The sequence below is a fragment of the Nipponia nippon genome, unplaced genomic scaffold (genome assembly GCF_047370975.1).
Source record: "Nipponia nippon isolate SJK-2023a ecotype South Korea unplaced genomic scaffold, ASM4737097v1 scaffold_6, whole genome shotgun sequence".
In the NCBI taxonomy this organism is placed as follows: Eukaryota; Metazoa; Chordata; class Aves; order Pelecaniformes; family Threskiornithidae; genus Nipponia; species Nipponia nippon.
This window is the reverse complement of record NW_028262380.1, coordinates 69,279,581-69,299,505: the sequence shown is the minus strand read 5'-3', so window position 1 is coordinate 69,299,505 and position 19,925 is coordinate 69,279,581. Positions and strand designations below refer to the sequence as shown.

The following is a 19,925-nucleotide window of genomic DNA, read 5'->3' as shown; positions in this document are numbered from 1 at the left end:
ACTACTTCATTACAGTTACGGCAGCTTTTTTCTGAAAACAATTTATCTTGATGCCATGTTGCTGATTGCCTATAAACCTGCCAGATGTGGGTTTCCAGGTTCTACGTTCCAAAGGTGCTACTACCTGATCTTCAGTCCTCACAGTATTTTTCTCATTGTACTTGTACCTGGTATAACTGCATTCAGACCTGGGTTCCTCCCCCTTTTTTTTTCAGAGCCTATCAACCATATAACTGAATTTCTTCAACTCAATTTTGTAAAAGAATCACCAAGGCAAGGACGGGACACCGAGACACCTCTCTTCCCCAGCCTGCCCAAAGATTCCCTGAAAACATGTATCGTTGTACAGGCCAATATATCCCCCACCCCACATTTGATTGTAGAAGAGCTGTAATCGCATTTTCCCACTAAAGACAATTGTTAGGAGCAGGTCTGAGGAGTGGTCTGATGGCCAGGAATGTGTTCCACCCAGACCACTGGTCAATTAACTCTTGAAAAGGTATTTGACCTCTCTCTTGAAAGTTTATGGAGCATATTGCTTTTGTGTCGGCACGTGGACATCTGTACTCTAACAGAGATGCTACAGTGGACACCAATCTGGAGAAGTTAGGGTCACATTTTTCAAATGTACGTAGAATCTGAAAAAGGTGCTGACAGATTTCTTCAGGCAGCTTTAAAAGTGCCTAAGTAGGTACAGGGAGACTAAAAGTACCTCAAGTAGCTAAATAATGGAAAATTGGATGCCTAACTTGATTAGAATCCATACGGCAGTCCACTGGCATCTTTAGGTGTATAAATATCTCCAGCCTGAATATCTTTATAAATTCAGCCCATAAGCCTTAACATAATCTTCAGCTACAGTGAAAGTTCTAAGTGGGGAGGGTAAGAGAGAGAAAAATTAAAAACTCATGTTGGATTCCTAAGAAGCACCTTAGACAATCCAGTACCATTCTGGGCCTTTCAGTTTTTTTCCACTCCAGTGTATAAGCTATGATTTTCTCAATGACTACTACTGCATATGAGTAGCAACAGTCTAAGTAGGTTAGTTGCATTCTCTATCTGTTAAGGGAATAACGTCATATCAGGAAAACTGCCTTTTTCCCCCCCCCCTTCTTTTTTTGCACTGATATGGTGTATCTATGCTAAAACACAGTAACAGATATCTAACTCTAAAGGTGAACAAAAATTATATAAGAATCAACACTCTCAGTCTTTGCAGCTGCCAACTGAACTAAAAATATTCAATGAAATCCATGCCAGAAAGTTCTCTTTTGTTCAAGGGTAACGTGTCTTGTGCTTTAAAAGACGACCTAACAGGTAGGACCATGAAACAGAGGCTGTCACAAACTATAACGCCACTGAAAAGAAACTGTTATTTTTAGAGCACTTTTCAAAAACCTCGACATTTGCCAGCAGACCAAATAAAGCTGACTAAAATCCTTTTGTGAAGTTTTTAGCTCCTCTGTCCTTTAGAGCTGCTGCTTCTGCACCGCCAGCTTCCTGCCATGCTGGTTGCCCTGGTGTAGGCTGCACCCATGAAACGGTGCCCCCACACCACCAGAATGTGCTGGGGAGGCCATGGCAAATCAGGTTTGATTCACTATTGAAGTAACTCCAAGTTTCTGGAACTGAAAGATAGGAACTCCAACAGCAAGCAACATAAGCATATCAAAAGCTCACAGGGAATTTAACAATTTCCATGAAGATCAGTGAGGCATCCATCCTTCCTTTTTCTCTTTGCTTTTTTCAACAAATTCCCTTTCAGTTCCAAGTAAGGGCAGACTGCTGATTAAGTATCCTGGTTTTTTTTGAAAATACTGGATTCCAATATTATTTCTGCAGACATAATTAGGTAAATTTTCATATACATTTACAGTACAGAAAATTTTCATTAAGAAGAAATTTTCAGAGTTCAATTACATCCAGAGTTCAATTCAAACCCTATAAAAATATTAATAGCTGGGGGGGAGAGGGAGGAGGAAATGCAGCTTGTACCAGCGTACTGCAAACGTCATTTTGCATCATAAAAGCTACTGCGATTAATATTATCTTTAAGACTGCCAGGAGAATTCTGTTAAACAGAATGTCATTGCTATTCTGGATGCATTTTACTTCAATACATCCTTGCTCATCGTGAGGATTTACTCCTGAAACAGAAGTCCGGTTCCGTGTGCTCCGGCCATGTTCTTGATTCAAATAGCTATACCAGCCTGTCAAAAGCCTCCCAGTACCTTCAGTAAGGTATGACTCTTATCTTCAAGCCGTGTGTAGTGTTGCCATCTCTTAGCCAGTTGTTAACTCCAGAGGTGAGTACATTTAACTTAAGTGTATCTCTCTCTCTTTGCATATAGAAACTACATTCACACATGACAAGGAGGTCCATTTCCCTGGTGCAATACTGCCATGCAGACGCACCTTCTGCTGGAGGTCTGACAGCATACCAAAGACAATGTCTCAGTTTGTAAAATACTTCTGAGAGTTTTCCTAAAAACAACAAGCACTGCACATAAATCTAATTTACTGATACGTGTTCAGATGTGGCTGGGTCTCTTCGATAGAAATTCTAATGGACTCACCTGCTTTCCACAGTGTAAGCATACTAACCCACACTACAGACAGGCTTGTCCAAGCTTCGAAGCTGTCTGACCAGATCAAGCATGGAGGGAAAAGCACTATGGCCTTTTCTCCAGGTACCACCCACGCTGAGTTATTCCTGCGTAGCACTGACACTTTGAGCCTGAGTTAAGAGCTTCACTATTAGAAGCAATGTGGGCAGGAGCTGAAGGGCCATGCAGATCATAGGTTCAGCATCCTCCAGCTTACTCCAAAGACATTTCATTCTCTTCCAGCCTACCATATATAAAGATTTACGCAAAAGTGAGTACAGAAAGCTTGCTGTCAAGAGGCATGCGCAGAGGCTGCACACTTGGCAAAACTCTGCAATGGTGCTACACACAAGATACGATGTCATAAGAACAACCACAATTACAGATCACTAACATTCAGTTCTGTCTTCAACATTAAAATAATTACCTGCTGCCATGAGGCTTTTATTTTAAAAATAGGAGGATACGGATGTGGATTTCTTCAGACTAACAGGACAGTCACTGACCTTCCCTGCACAAATATTTTCCAGTCAATAAATTGCCGCAGGTTAATATTCAGCATCAAAATATTCTGAACATAGTAACACTTTCATAGAACCCCAGAAGAGAAAAGTGGGAGCAACTCAGTACGCGCTACAAACAACACTGTGTTTGAACTAACACCACCAGAGAGACACTGCAGTCACACATCACCTCCGCTTTCAGATACAGACATAAGAGAAAAGGATTGGTTAACAGAACTGGTACAATTCCAACTCTGGATCTGAAGCTAACCAAATGTAACAATAAAAGCCCTACTTCTTCAATTTTCCTCTCTAATAACAGAAAGGTTAAGGAAAGACAGTTAACTTAATTAGTAGTTACGAGGACCATAGAGATTTAGAGATAGAAAAAAGCACTAACAAGTAAGTAAGTAAAGATACATGATAAGGTAGCCCACATTTCACCGTTTTTCTTTAAACATCCTGAAGAACCTATACCTTGAAAAGTAGCACGTTTTCTAAAAGACTGCATGACTGTAAATACACATAGACAAGTTCCTCCTGTATACATGGCAACTGTTCTATTAACATGTAGTAAACCTTCAATGCTATTCAGAATTTCAGTACAGACTGTTTTCATTTTTCTTAGGATTTCGTTACCACTGACTCCACAAACAACATACAGAAAAAGTCAGTGCACTAAACAGCACACACTGCTCTTTTAGACCACGAGGGACAAACTCCAATCTTTCACCCAGCTTATAAAATAAACCACTTAAACGCAATCTTTTCAGTGATCTGAAAACCGGGAGAAGGAGGAAGAGATTAAAAAGGAACAACTTAAGCCCTCTTCTAAAACCGAATTTAAAAAACTTCAGGTAAATACATGCACCTTTCAGAATTTCAGCCTGCTCTTGCAAACGCTATTATTGCTCAGATACTAACCTATTTTCCAGGCTGCAAGCAGCACCCCGCCCTCAGACTCCCTGCCAGCCCAAGCTCCAGAAATTATGCCACATGGAAATTTTGACTCACCCAGCCAGCCAGACCTGGCAAGTGTCAAGTACCATCAGGCCAAGGATCTTACTAGAAACAGTCCCATTCCCCCTAAAAGCATTCCCCCCAACAAAACCAGACCAAAACAAAACCACTTCAAGAGAAAACGAACATACAAGGTGAACATTCTTGGGCCTTCTTTTTAAACACTTAAAGGCTGCTTTGTCTAATATCACCTTTTAAAACAGGTTTCATTGCGTAGAAGTCAAGAAAATAAATCAACTTGAGAAATTTGAGCCAAAACCAGATGTCACCCCAAAACCACTGTATTCTTTGGGAAGGTGAGGTGTTATTAGAGGTGAATGGTCTTACAGCATCAGCATAGGCCAATTTGGGAGAAAGTGTTTATGCGCTTAAAGTAAGTGCTAGAATAATCATAATAATAACAACAATAACAATAATAATAATGTATTACATTAATTCATTAGTAATTAAAATGTTTCCCTCTTTGAAAAAGGCAACTTAAATATTTCATTTGAAAATTAAGTGGCTTTAACAAAGTATTACAGGCTTTTTCTCATAATTTGAAGGACTAAATCTGAATGAGCCATGAATAAATCACATAAATGATAAATCACAAATAAAGTCAAAGTTACTTGAAATTACTATTTTGGTGTAGGTAAGCAACCTACACACAAGTCAATATTCTCTGAATATGATATTTTTAAAAAAGATAGTAAGAAATACACTTGCATAACTCATTGTATTTCGCTTGCTAATAATACCTGTATATACTGGCTGCATTTTTCAAGGAAAATAAAACACAGGCTTTACTTACAGTTGTTTTAGTTACTAGTGCTCTAAGTTCCATGTTTATAGAGGCTGAAACTGAATTTGTTCCCCCTCCCCCAACTTTCATACTCAACATCACACACCAAAAAACCATTACAGTTTATGATATTCAATGTTACTATATTAGCGACTGTGGAAGCAAATGACGCTAACACCACCGCTAACCTGAAAGCCTTAGGCACAGAAAACAAGAGTGTGCAGGTATACAGTGTCATTACATGAACTCTGGATTAGCAAAGCAATTGTAGTTCCCTACAATTGGTCTTCATTTTACCTGAGCTTTGTACTTCTGTCACACAACTTTTTAGCCTTTGTATTACTCATATTTTAGCTAATCCTGTATTTTGCGCTACAAACTCAAAGATGTACCATCTTGAGGCTCCACAGTACTGATGGTTATTTCTCCAGCAACTCCTTCCATGGCCTTACACGTGTCATTACTCTTTCCAATAGCTAATATCGAAGGAATTAGGACTTGAAGCCCACTTCAGAGATCCACCTCTATTTGTATGCAAACAAACAAATCCAGCTTTAACGGTATGCAAACCTGAGATAGAAAGGGGTGGGCTACTTAAGTTCTTAACGTGTCGAAGTTTGGCCACACTTTCTACTTCAATCTCTCTGCCTCTGCACATGAGTCTCCCTCCCCCCCGACACTTTCTTCCTGTCACGTCCCTACTAATCTTTTTACTTGGCCAGCTGCTTCCCATCTCCCGCCCATCATGTGCCCAAATCAAATTTCAGCAGCCATGAAAGAGAACGGCCGAACAAATTACTTCGGTGTGGTGTGTCATCTAAGATAGGTATGACAGGACGACCTTGCTATACACTATTAGATTGGTCCTCTAGAACACACTGACAACCGAGACCCTGAGATTCTTCCTAGCATCTACCCCCCAATATGCACTTTGCGTTGGGACATTGGCCAGACACTCGCCACATCTCTTCTCCCAGGTTTCCAGGGCTGGATATCAGTGGGGACGGACTACAGGATATTACTGCAAAGCATATCCGCTCCACAGTCCAGAGATTGCCTCAGAAGCTCATTTTCAAAATAAAGTTTGCTTATTTCCCGGTCAAATTCTTGTGCTCTGGTCACTTGGTGGGGAAAATGGTAGAGAAAAAACATCTACGCACTCCCAAACCATATATGCTTCCTTTCATCATCTCTCAACTAGAATTCATAATAAATGTTAAAACCATCTGAAAATACATGTTTGCTTTTCTTTATAAAATAAAGCTTTGCTTTATATCTTTAATAAAGCTATGCAATTTGTTTCAAACCTAGAACTTTTTCCCAATCCCTAGACCCATAATAAACTAGTTGCCATTGCTATATAAAGTATCTATTGCATCCAATTTCAGACAGTGCAACCTCAGTTGTGGAAAGTGCCAAGCAGTTAGGATACAAAACACTCGGTCTTAAACAGCCAGCACCTACAGTGCTGAACTCCCAAAGTCAGAACCAATCACTTCCATTTTAATCAAATGTGAAATGTAATGCTGTGCAGGTTAACTTAGAGCATCTCAATAAACTGCTATAAATGACAGCCACTTGCTAAAGAAGCAAAGAATTTATTGCCCCTTCCATTTGTAATAATTCAAACACATCAACAATTATAACCTAATCAAAAGGAGTGTCTAAGCTATACAGTCTCGTAAGATTCACTACGACTGTATTACAGATGCAAATAAGTTTCATGACAACTTCTCTTAAAAAGGAGATTGACAGTCCAGAATACCTTATTTTACTTTAGATAAGTGTTCAGTTCACATCATAAGAGGTATGAACTACTTTGTTTCCAGTTTTTCCTGTGTAAAGGACAGATGAGGCATATTCAACAGTATTTCAATGGATATGTCCAGTATGTGTAACTAAAGGTGAAAAAAAATTCAGGTAACTCTAGAAACAGCTTCACCTAAGAGTTTCAGAAATGCTAAGAAAAGAGCATGGTTCATCTCAGGCATATAAAGCAGGCTGCACACCCAACAGAAAACCAAACTGCAGATCTGGAAAATGAACTGGCAGGAGGAGGAGGGAAACAAACCAAAACCAAGGCAAGTAATAGTCTGCTTTTTCAAACTAGATGATGACCCTTCACTTCATGTTACTGTCTCTCTAACTCCTCTGTGGATTTTGGGGGACAATATTTTAGATAGATGCTAAAAATGCCAGTACCCTATTCCTGTGGAGTTTAATGCAAGTGGAGTCAACAGGCTTTTTGTCTTCTTCGTATTGAATGTACTGCTGATTACGATGTTTCACATGTCTAAAAACAGACGTGAAAACTTTAAGGCTCCTGCTCCTTCCTACAGGAGCCTGTTCTTGGGGCCAATGAGCACTGCTTGAAGAACACTCTAAGAAAGGAGCAGGGGGAAGGAATCCACCACTGTACTACTACTAAATACTCCACACTAGGGCTAATTCTAAATCAAAGACAGACTTATCCACCAGGAGAGGATTGCTAACTGATAAGGCCAAGGTTGTCTTAATGGAATGAAACTCTGGACACAAGCCTTGCACAGTATTGTACACACACAGGAAAAAGTCTTTCAGGAAGCCTCTCAATGAAACAGGGTGTACGTACCTATACGTTAATTTATACTGCAAGGACAGTCTTTCTTCTGTCATACCCAAGCATGAAAGCCATTTGGGCACAGTTAATTATTCAGAAACTTCCTTGTCACAGGGGTGATGTTATTTCAGAACAGGGTAGCAATAATTGGGCAGTAACTGTCCAGAGCTTCCACATTCAGAGATAATTTCTTGAGCGAGAGCCTTGCAATTACTTCTTTTTGAAAAGCTGCCAAGTTATTCCCCAGGAATGGAGGCAGTGAGAATCTATAGCTATAACAAATCAAGGACCTCCATGCTCGATTTCATTAAGGCAGCTGTGTGTCAAAATCTAAGCCTTCCAAGCACCTCAAAGACATACTGACTGCTGCCTTCTACAGGAAATAAATCACCTTTCTCCCACATGACACAGATTTTCTGTCAGGAAGCAGACAATCCTGTCTGAAGTAATCTCAACAGAGAAATGGTTTGCTCCCAACCCAAACTTACGAATCTGCATTTCAAGACAAAACGGATTCATACAACTGCTCATGGTGCAGATGCTGTTGCAATCAAAGGAATTAGCTTTTATCTCTCAATGCATATAGAAAACTTTAGTACTCTTGACCGCTTCAAGGGTAAAGTAGGGAACACAAAACTGAGGAGCTGTGGTCCAATGCTGCTTCTGGTCCCCTTCCCAGATTTTGGTGGAAGTAGTACAGACATAAACTTGCTAGATAGTAACACCTGCATAATTTTGTGGTAATAGATCCAGGAGAGGTAAGGTAGTACACTCCATTCTTACTTCTACTCCACAGAGATCCAGTGATTTTCTTTGTATCGCCTAACAATACAGTGACAAATGCCCATACTCTTGCTGTAGAACCAAAAACCCGAGCAATGTAGGGAACCATATGTAACAGTGAGACACACAAAGTGAGAAGACTTCAGCCTCCACGAGAAATGATTGTACATATCAAGTCAGAACAATGTAATACACACATCCTCAAAAATTTTTCATCTTATCTCACAAGAATACATACGCTAGAATCGGTGCAAACGTACTACTCCTTGGTGTGCATGACAACATGCCTGCTTACCAACTTGTAGACAAAATGTTTTTCTCTAATTTCGCTCCAGTGAGAGCCCTCTGAATTTCACTTGAATATGGCTCAGGTGTAAGTTTTACAATCAAAACTGATAGAACAGTCTTTGCTAATTGGTATCTTTGCTTTTGCTCTAAACTAAGTTACTTTGATAGCTCTGTGAACCATTACAACACGTTTTAAATGCTGTGCCTTACTGAAATATGCTGGAGCCGGCAGAGAAAGCTGGGGAAGAAAAATCAAAACTAGTTGAAGGAACTATAAATAAAGTAGAAAGCCATAGCATTCCCTACTCTGAATGGGAGGAAAAAAAAAAAAAAAAAAGAAAAGGAAAAAAGAAATCTTATTAAAGTGGTTTGGATAATTATGACTTGCAGCTTTTTCATTTCACATTAGTGAGACTGCATATATGACAAAGGATTTAAGGATAATAAGACTGCAAGAATAAACATCAACAGCTGCATGGTACTATAAAAATCTTCAACTATTCCGGCTTTAAAAATACCATGACTGTGATGAAAAGAACTCCGGGGGGGGGGGGGGGGGGGGGGGGGGGGGGGGGGCGGAATCCACAAAATTCTCAACACCCCAGAATGCTGAAAAAAAACACCAAAAAGACTAAATATAATCATACCTAATGTCACTGTACCAGTGACTCCTTGGTAATGATCCCTGATCTCATCAATAAGTAATAAATTCAAGGTGGGGGAAGTCAGTTTACTCCTCAGTGAAAGGAAATCTCTCATATACCACAAAGTGCCATAACACTACAAAGCAGCTGATAGTCTGTTCAATATGGTAACTGCTTTGTACAATGAAACCTTGAGTTCAATTGTTGATGTTCATAATGTTCATTCGCATTTATGCTGTTGAGATTTTGAGAGAACCAAATGCACTAAATTTTGACCATGCTACAGACTGTATTTGTCCTTCATTCTCCTGGCTTGCCAGCCATCACTATGCAAGCTGCAAATAGTTTCTTAAAAAACTGCATGTTAGAAAGCAGGTTTTTTTCCCTCCTTTTATGATCATCCAATCCATGGTGAACAGGACAAAACAAAGAACAGATCAAAACAAAATCCTCATTTCTGGGATGAAGAAAGCCAAGCATGGAGAATTTCAGCCACATGGGAATTTGTTTCTGTAATATACTGCATAATGATTACATAAAGAGGCTTTGATTACCATAAAATTCAATGATACATGCATTTCTAACGGCACTGGAATTCCTAAATGATTACACAAGCCTTTCATGTTTATTCATCAAATATTTAAAATACAGCATAATACAAAACATTTAACTAGTTTACTCTGAGAGCAATTTACTATGCTCTTCTAACAAAAACTTGCTCAAGAAGATAGTGTCTCACGTTACGTCCAACGCGTATGATTCTTACTTGATTTTTAAACAGAACTATTTGCTCTGCTTTACTTTATAAGTACAAAATTTGAAATGCAAACATTTACCGGTACAAGCATATCCATAACTGTAAAGAACACTTTTGAGACACACACAGTAGAAGAAGAAAAATCTGTTCTAATAGGTGGAATTTGTTCTATTTTCAATTCCCCAGAATACACACCCCAAGACTTAAAAAGAAAAATCTGTTTCCAAACTGTTTTTAAGTGCCTGCTTTCCTAAGACAAAAACAAGAACAGACTTACCAGTGCTCCATATACATTTCTTTTCATCCTTTCAATCCTTACTGCATCTAAATATATTAGATATTATGCACTGAAGGACTAGATTTTAAATATACTGTACCTTCTATTTTGCATCAATATTTGTAAGTGCCTTTCTGTGAAGGAAGATGGCTGAGAATATGAGAACAGTTTTATTTTCAAGATACTAAAAAATTAAGATAACAAATACGATAAAAGAAAAATCAAAATCATTTCAGGAAGTCATTGAATTATTTCCATTAGTACTGAACCGGGCTTCGAGAAAAATGGAAATTCCTTAGTGAAGATGAAGAGGCAGAAGCTACACTATAAACATTTATTTTTCTTTTTTTCCAACATTTAATACAGTTTCTACAGTTAATTAATTTCTATTAATGTACAATTTTTCAGCTGCAAGTAAAGGAGGAATGAACATTTTTTCCTGCAATATAAAGACAATTACTTGTAATATAAAGAGTTTTCTAAAGCCTTATTTGACAAAAGCACACAAAACATGAAAAATTAAACAGAAGTTCACAGTTGTGATTTTTCAAGGAGCTCAATGTATCCACTTAAAGTTAGAAGTGCTTCTACATCAACAAGAGAGGCATCCATTTGGGGGGTTATTTTCCAGGTAAACAAACTACCAAAAAATAAGTCCACTAGGCAAAAATGGAGCTTTCCATACTGGAAAAAACATCTTCCTAAGTCTTCTGCCTTTTTTCACCTGGGGGAAGTGCCTCTCATTAATAAACTACCCATCAACTATAGGTAAATATCAACTGTTGTGTGTATAACCATCATAAGCAGCTACAGCTAAAGGCAAACACATCACTATTTTCTTGAATGTCAGTTCCTCTTTTGTACATTTTAGAGATCGTGCTGGTGTGATGCGACCAACTGATCATTCACCTGACAAAAAAGGAAGATCACCAATGAGAACAGACAAATCTTATCCTTTGAGTCATTCAAACATTCCCATGTTGCTGCATTTAGTACAAGAAAATCCTTTGTGCTTGCAGTGCCTGGGCTGCCCGTGAGGGCTGCAGTACCCGGCGTGCCGGGAGCACCAGCCACCCCCCTGAGGAGCTGCTCCTCCAGTGACTCGTCCAGGGGATGCCTGGGTCAAAGGCACTGGGAGGGAAAGCAGACAGAATCATAGAATCGTTAAGGTTGGAACGGACCTCTGAGATCATTGAGTCCAAGCTGTTAACCTAACTGCCTGGTCCACCTCTAAACCATGGCCCTAAGCACCACATCCACATTTTTTTTTTGAGTGCTTCCAGAGACTGTGATTGTACCTCTTCCCTGGGCAGTCTCTTCCAATGCCTAACCAGATCAACTCTTTGAAAGGACAGAAGCATATTCTTCAACCTGAGGTCATGTTTTCACGGCCAGGTTGCTCCACACTGACTAAAGAAACATTGTGCCATGCTCTTCTTCCTCTATTCACTGCAGCGTGCATATTTCAGAGGAAAACATCCCGGCCTTCTATACTAGGCACATGCCCCTTAAACCCTAAAAGTCGTCATTAGAAATGATAGAGCACTGCAACAACCACCTTGGATTCGTTCAACTATTCTGACGTGCTCTGTGCTGGTCTAGTGAGGGATAGAGCAATGAAGGCTATCTATGAACATGCATATACATAGTATTCATGGAAGAATGATATATTTGCAAGCTTTCTGGACAGTGCTACAGAGATTCTAACAATAATGCCTATGTTATTGAAATCCTTAGCTGGTTAAAATAAAATCTGCAGAAAAACGTTATCATTTACCATTTCGTTCCCTTATTTCTAAGAAATTTCCAAGGCAACCCTTTACATTTTTACAGTATACAATTGGTCTCATCACTATGTAGTTTTACAACAGTTTTCCAAAGAGTCAGCTCTTACAGCAAACCGTTGCCTGATGTGAGGCAGTAGTAGCATTTGATTGACAAAGTAGGTAGAAAAGGAAAAGAAAATGGAAAATTAACGAACAGCAGATTACAACTTTCCCTGAAGATACAGCAATAGGGAGGAGTTAGCCTGAGTTAGGAAAAAGAATAATAAAAGGGTAGCAGAAAAAGTAGGAAGAAAAGCAGGATGCTTTCAAAAGGAGAAAGATTTTTGCAAAGCCAAATCCTCCCATTGAATTTTCAAGGGCTAGGCACAAAGAGCAGTAAGGCTACAAATGGACTTTAAGTCCATACCTGTAACTTTCCTGGTCTTGACACTTATCCCCAATTCTCTTTCAGATCCACCAAGATACACGAAGCCTTCTTATACCCTCAGCCACTTCAAAGAAAGATTTTATTTCAGTCTAAACCCAAATGGAAGTCAGCAGTTTGAATTTCCCTTTATATATCCAGACTTTAAAAAAAATACCGAGAAAGACTGACAATAATGCTTTAGGTGGATTCCGCATGCATGCGCCCGGAAGAATAAAAACCATTTCACAGACACCCACACCAATATCTCTAGTAATGGTGTTTAGTAAGAATATAGAGTTTGACACAAAAGGAAAACAAAATCTATCATCAAGTATATATTTGTGAAAAAAATTACATTATTTTGAAAAGAAACATGAATATCTAGATCTTTATTGCAAGTATTTCTGTGGGTAGGATCACGGTACTGTGCAGTACTGCTCTATTAAGAAGAATGAGATAATAAGAGTTTCTAATTTAAGGCAATATTTCTCTACAAATCCTGCAGAGATGACAGTGAAGAGAACTGAGAAAAGGAAGAATTTGAAGTGCTTTTTCTTTAAACAAAGTAGAGCACTTCCAACACCGCTTCAAGTTTTAAAGAAAACCAGCTTCATTAATTTTAGTGTTCACAAGAGAGAGGGACTAAGAGCACTCCGGTACAGGCCGAGTGCAGGTAGGTGATATGCAAGCTTTCACATTTATCTCTGCTAATGCATTTCACATACTGCTCGGCAGCGTTCCTAATATTCAAGCCGTTGGCCCCTTCAGCAGAGAGGGCAAACCACACTAAACTGCGTGATGATTCTGTGATACAGAACGATGCCCACGAGGGAACACGGAAGGCTGTCGCTTCAGGTTTAGCTTCACAACTGAACTCAAAATGCCTCTTTTGTGACAGACAGTCTTCATTTCCCACTCGCCCCGGTGTGATTCAATTTTACCAGGGATACTTGCAATATCAAGAAACACACAAAGAAAAACCTTTCGTAAATTTTCATTTATAGTGAGCAAGTTTAATAGAAGATTCAAACCTCAACAGCTAAAAGACATGTAATTTGAAGCCTAGATAATCTAAAATTGTCATTTTATGACATATGTTCCCATATCCAAAGCTGCACTTCTATCCCTACTACTCTTAAAATTATCAAATTAATCTAGTTTTATTCTCAGTGATCAAGAGAAAATTTGGGAAGTAACAAGTGCAAGACCAGACTGTGGAACATGTAATATTTCAAGTGCCTTGTATAAGTCCAGTTTCTCCTTGTTCTCAGGAGACAGCATTAGAGTGGTTGTTTATATGTTCAATATCACATGTGAATTCTAGTCGTTACATCCATTCAAAGGAGATCAGATCTACCTGCTGGTCTTTAAGATAAAGAGCAAAAGCATCCGTTAAGTCTCTAACCCTAGATGGTATACAAAGCCTCTGCTGTTAAAGCTTCTTCTCAAGCTTCCCAGTTTCCATCTCCTCCTAAAGGTAAGGGGAATCTGTGAAGGGGTGACACAGAGACCAGATACAGAAAGCTGTGACCAGATACAGAAAGCTGTCACCAGATACAGAAAGTTGCTCCCATCCTCTGCTTCCAGAACTTCTCCATGTGTGGATCAAAAGGAAGTGGCCCGACTCACTACATGTCATACCAGAACACTACAACAGTGTTTACCTCAAGATCTTGTTGCACTAAAACAAATGCAATCCCATCGTACAAGACGCAAACATTTTCAAACCCACTTTATAGACAGAAAAGTTGGTGTAGTAAGAATTTAAGCTGTAGGTGTAACTGCATTAAGCGAACGCAAATCAGATGTAGATGCGGCAACAGAAGAACCAATGTTGGAAAACAAGCAAACAAAAGCCTCACCACAGCTAAATGTTACAGTACTTGCCTAAAAATATAGCCACACTGCTCTACACAATGAAGTTCACAACACTTGCTGCAGGACACAAGTACATATATTCTAAACACAGAACAGACAGACTGTTGCCTCCTCAGTCAGTCACTAGGCATTCCCTCCTCTTAACGTAACACACATTCATCTATTTTGTATTTTCTGCGGGTCTGTCATGTGGCAGTGGTACCTGACTTGTGCCAAGCAGTATCTTCAAAGAGAATGAATCCAGCTTCAGCTTTAAAACTCGCTAGACCAAACTGGGCAAACCTGCATGCTTATAGGAAAGATAAGAATAGCATACCTGTGCAAAAGTGGTACAGAAGTAATATTTTAAACAGCATATGAACTTCTAATTCCAATTTTCTTGGACAATGACTTAAAGAACAGGTGCAGCCCCAGCATTAAGAGAAAACCCAACTATCTAAAATCTCAAAGACAGGGCAGCTCAAGCCAGTGAAACATAAATTTGCTCATGGCAACATGGGAAGAAAATCTTTCTGATGTTGAAACAGATGTTGCTGTACATTTTTCAGAATATGGCATTACCTACTGCTTTGTATGCATGGCTTCACTGGATATATTTAAGTTATATTTCATAAACACGCTCTATTAACTTCTTTATTCCAACTATATCTAAATAAAGAAGGAATAGCATAGTCTTTATTAAAAGTTTCTATTTACATGAAAACTTAGAGTAACCAATCACCCTAACTTAGGAAGACTAGCCAAAACAGAAAAATTGTGCTTCATTATATTAAAAAGCCTCAATTACAGAAAGCCTGACACAGCCAAGATATAATTATGATCAACATCAGACAGACATGCATAAAAAGTGAAAAGTGCAGTTAGAACATTCAGTGTGTCAAGCACAGTGAATATGATACCAGCTGCACAGTACTTTAATATAATTAAACTGCACTTCTTATATAATGCAAGTTAAATGACAGGCAAGAGTGAAGTTAACTGTCTGCTTTCTGGTACAGGAATGCAAGCATTGCAAGGTTATTTTTAAATCTTTTTAAAAAGGGCAGCACAAGTAGCATGTCAGCAGTGCCAAAAAAAATTCTGGTTGTGTCTCATGAGGGAGCATCCCCTTTCACTTTAGCATTATGACCTGTGTGCACAAACTGAGCAGTATGTAATTATTTTTGTATTATAGTAAACAGTGAATTCAAAAATGAGACCTAGTTCTCTTGTATAGACAGAGGCAGGTCTAGGCAAAAAAACCAAGAAAATGCTTTACCCTGTGATGTACCCACTGCCCTTTCCCCATCTTCTCTACAGTCTTCTGTTTGTGGCAGTAAAAGTCTGCTGAGTTTAATTAATGCACAGAATTCACTTCCTTTAGCTTCATTTTAATTACAAGAGAAATAAGAAAAGAATAAGTATGTATTTGTGATGAAGGACATGAGCTACTTTGAACTGGTTAACTGAAGTAACCAGCAGCAGTATAGCCCTCATGTTGTGGGAATTCTTTTTACTGTAGCTTTTTTCCCCAATTTCCGCAAAATATTTTGCAGCCAGATCCAAGGTTTATTCTGCCATAAATGCTCACTTGTATGAGCTGGTGACTGGTCTGGAAGCACGGCCTAGAAGAGCAGAGCATACCTAACAGCCTTGGATTCCCCTCCACAGATTAACTGTCTGTTTGGAGGAATGGTGGGTCTACGTGTTACGGCCATAAGCTGCAGCAGCAGTTTTTGAGGACCAAGCCAGCCAGCTTTATTGTAGCCTGGATAACCAGACCTGTGAAGCCACAGCACTTGGAATAGGCTTCCTGCCCAAGGGAGACATCCCACTTCTTGGGTCATGAAGCAAGCACTGACATCAGTGCAGCTGCAGCTATGCTGGTAATGGTCTCAAGCTATAGCTCATTTAAACCTGACTTTTATGAATCTATATACACCTCCAGACTCAAAAAAGTCACCTGAATTAACAGAAAAGTGCAATGGCCTCCAATTATAGGAAAGAAAGTCAAGACATTAGTTTTATTGTGGCTGATATTCCAAGATGCAAACGGAAGTTCAAATATTGCCGCAAATGAAGTCGCAACCTGCGTGGCCCAGGGTCATTCACACATGCTGCAGTCTACCTTGATTTAAACCTTACAGCTTATTTAGTTTTTTCTTACCTATGTCCAGTTTTAAAATGGTTGAATACTAAAAAAGGCTAAATGTATGTAAACCAGAGACGGGATTAACATTTTCCCCTACAAAAAGGTATTACAAACAATAGACCTAGAATGCTTTACATAGGAACTACATAACTGCTATCACAAAAGAGAAAGGTATTCTCTCTCATGACTCACAAGCTACGCTAATGGGATTCTCTGGGAAAGAATTGAGTCCTGTACTACAATTGTAAGGAACAATTATAAAAAGTTCTTAAAAGTTTGCAAAAACAAATCAAATTATATTCATTCTCTAGGCTAGATCTTGTCCTGTATAAGAGGCAGCATAGAGGTCTGCAACTAGAAGAGTAGTAGTACAGGGATAGCTCTATGAATCAAGTCCACTTTTTTTGCTTACAGGTAGGATATTATTTTCCATCATTTGTCAGTCACAATAGAAACTGGAAGGGAAGGGACAAAGTCAAACTCCTTTCATTCAATTCCTATCTCTGCCCACAGATGACAACTCTACTGAATAAACAGCAGATCCCATTTTAAGCCCCTGTAGTCTAAACCATAACCAAAACCTAAAACATATACATTGTGACATTGTGCATACGTGCCTCTTCCCCAGTTATTCTTAAACAGAAAAAAATACCTTAGTCTATAAACTGAAAGAAATCCACATTCTATGTCTAAAATATTCCACACATTTCCCTTAAAGAGCACAGTGAGGAGACAGATCCAACCTATTTGCTCACAAAAGCCCAAAATTTAAACAAACATATCAACTATTTTCTACCTGAGAAAAATGAGAAGTTCTCGAAACGTATAACTTTACTTATGTAAGCAGTTCAAAGACGTTTTCAAGTTGTAAGTTATGCCTTTAATTTTCTTCTTATGGATAATGAACGCATATACAGTCATGACACGAACTTGCACGGTCTTTAATCGTACTGGGGACCAATTACAGATATGTAAAGAGCAATTCAGCTAATTAAATACAGGTGTCAAGGGCCATTTTTGATGCCCAAGAGAAAACTATCAGCTGGACTCCTGCTGCCACAGAAGAAAAACACAGATCTTCCATAGGTCCTATGATACCTTCTAGCTCTGTAAGGCTGTCTTAGAACACCTGGAGCACATAAAATGGCAGTCAAGGTCTATATTTGGCAGTTAAATCACTCAAATAGTCCCAGTGACCTCCATATATCATCTCAAGTGAGTAACTGTTTCTCAGCGTAAGAAGCTGACAGTGTAACCGAAAACGTACAACACTGGAACCCAAAATGGTTCACCTTTAGCAGTGACACAGAAGACTTTGGACCCTTACAAATCAATAATAGCGGCAGCCACAGGAGAGCTGCGGGTATCACCATGCAAGAGATTAAAATAAAATACGATTATCTCTCTCAAACATCAGGTTGCAGGCTCTATTATCATTCTGGTTTGGGCATATAAGTAAAATATTATCAGAAACATATTTCTGAAAAATTATTCACAGTGGTGTTATCTCAGTCTATTCCATATGTTCTCTGCCATCAAAAAGCACACAAGAGTAATCTTTTATTTGCCAGGAATACCTGTGCTGATTCATGTAACCAATTACACAATAGCAAACAGTCCATCTTAAGTACATGGTTCTCTCTCTCTATTCTCTGATACAACAACAAAAAATAAAGTACATTTTAGGTATAAGAGCAAAACCGATTCTACATAAACCTATTTCCCCAACTGGCAAACTTGCTAAAGAGAGCCAAAGAACAACATGGCAAGAAACTTAATCCTCAGTAAGATGCATGCAAGAAATGAAGCAAAGCACTTACCGTGTCTTGAGATTTATCTTTGACATCATAGACTGTTAGTTTTATTTTAGTCTCCTCATAGATGGGGTATTCCGGTGGGAATGTCACACCAGTCAAAAACAGTGGATCTCTTGTACCCTGTGTAACATGAGTAAACATTCCGTAAGGTAACAGCTGTGCAATGTGTAGTATGCCATTATGGATGTACAGAAACTGTGGGCTCTTCAAAAGAAGTTAGCATTCTACAGCAGAAAGATGTGAGCAGCTAAGTATTATCCAATCAATAAGAAAACTGGACAACTTTAAAACTTTGTCAGGAAAGTTTAAAAAAAAAAACAAAAAACTTTCAGGAAAGTTTTTTAACTGGAAAAGATATTAAGTGCTTCTGAAACAGAGGCCAGCAACATGCCTTTAAACAGCTCGGCCAGCAGGTATTAGTATCTGGAACACAACCTGTAATAAACAATCCCTTTCTTTCTCCCACGATACTTTCTGGCAGTACCGCAATTTCATATTAATTTAAATGGACTGAAGATATAACTTATACACACACACACACAAAAATCTTAATTAAGTCACAATAAAATGTCTATAGAAATGCTATAGAAACTCTCTGTATTACATTAAGGATACTGATTTGTGGGGAGAGGATTACAATACTGGAGTAGTGGAGTAAGATAACATTCCTGTGCTTTGTAACATTATGATTAACCTAAAAGTAGTACACAGAAGTAACTATATCATAGTTTCAGATATACAATTAAATGAATCATATAAAATGTTGTTTATAATTTCTTAATGTTTAATTATACTCAATTTCCAAAGATTATCAGGCTAGTATCCTTAAATTTTCTACTAAATAAAATAAAGGATTTTGCATAATAAATGCAATTTCTCTTGAAGAAAATAACTTTTCTGCGCCCCTGCCTTCCCCTCCCCCAAAGCTTGACTATGAAACTGGGAGCCTTGACACAACAAATTCAGGGATTTATTCAGATCTAGGACATTGTGTTAGGAACTGCATCAACTTCTATCAAAAAATAAATAAATATATATATATATATATATAAATATTCCATCTTCTGAATGATCTCATTCCAGACAGTTTGCAATGAGATACAAGATATTTGAATTAAGAAGTTTCAGCATGGTTGATGGCTGAAAGCATAACAATATCATTAGTAGTTGGTTGAAACTGATCACACAAAGAGCTCATGAAATATTCTCATTGTATTTAACAGTTAAAACAAGCCTTTGGCAAAATCGTGTGTGTGTTTACAATAAGACTTCCCTGTTCTTAATGAGTCTCTCCAGTAAGTTAAGCAAGTTACACCTACATTGCCTGCTCACACTTAATTTTCTCTGTGAACCAATTTTGCTGTTTCTGACACTGATGCTTACAGGGCAAAGCGAAGACTAGCAAAGCAGCCTCAGACAACTCTTGCTGTAATATGTGATGCAAGTTACTAATTATTTTATATAAAGTCACAGCCATTACGTACACACACGCTTTTCCCTAATTATAGAAGTAGGCTAATATTTTTCGAATTGCAAAAGCGTCAGCTTTCCAATGGAAAAAAAATAGAACAAGAAACAGATAGGATAACAGACCGTATAATACACCTATGTTCTTCCACAATTTAAAAACACTTTGCAAACTTAC

At 38.5% G+C, this 19,925-nt stretch overlaps 1 protein-coding gene across 5 annotated transcripts in view; it reads right to left on the bottom strand.

Moving 5' to 3' along the window:
* INPP4B (inositol polyphosphate-4-phosphatase type II B) overlaps positions 1 to 19,925 on the bottom strand; it is a 296,620-nt gene that overhangs the window by 163,335 nt on the left and 113,360 nt on the right. For all 5 annotated transcript variants that reach the window (XM_087736750.1, XM_087736748.1, XM_009468757.2 and 2 more), the window contains exon 7: positions 18,284 to 18,400. In XM_087736750.1, coding sequence (XP_087592876.1) covers positions 18,284 to 18,400 — 117 coding nt within the window. The remainder of the gene's footprint in view (positions 1 to 18,283; positions 18,401 to 19,925) is intronic.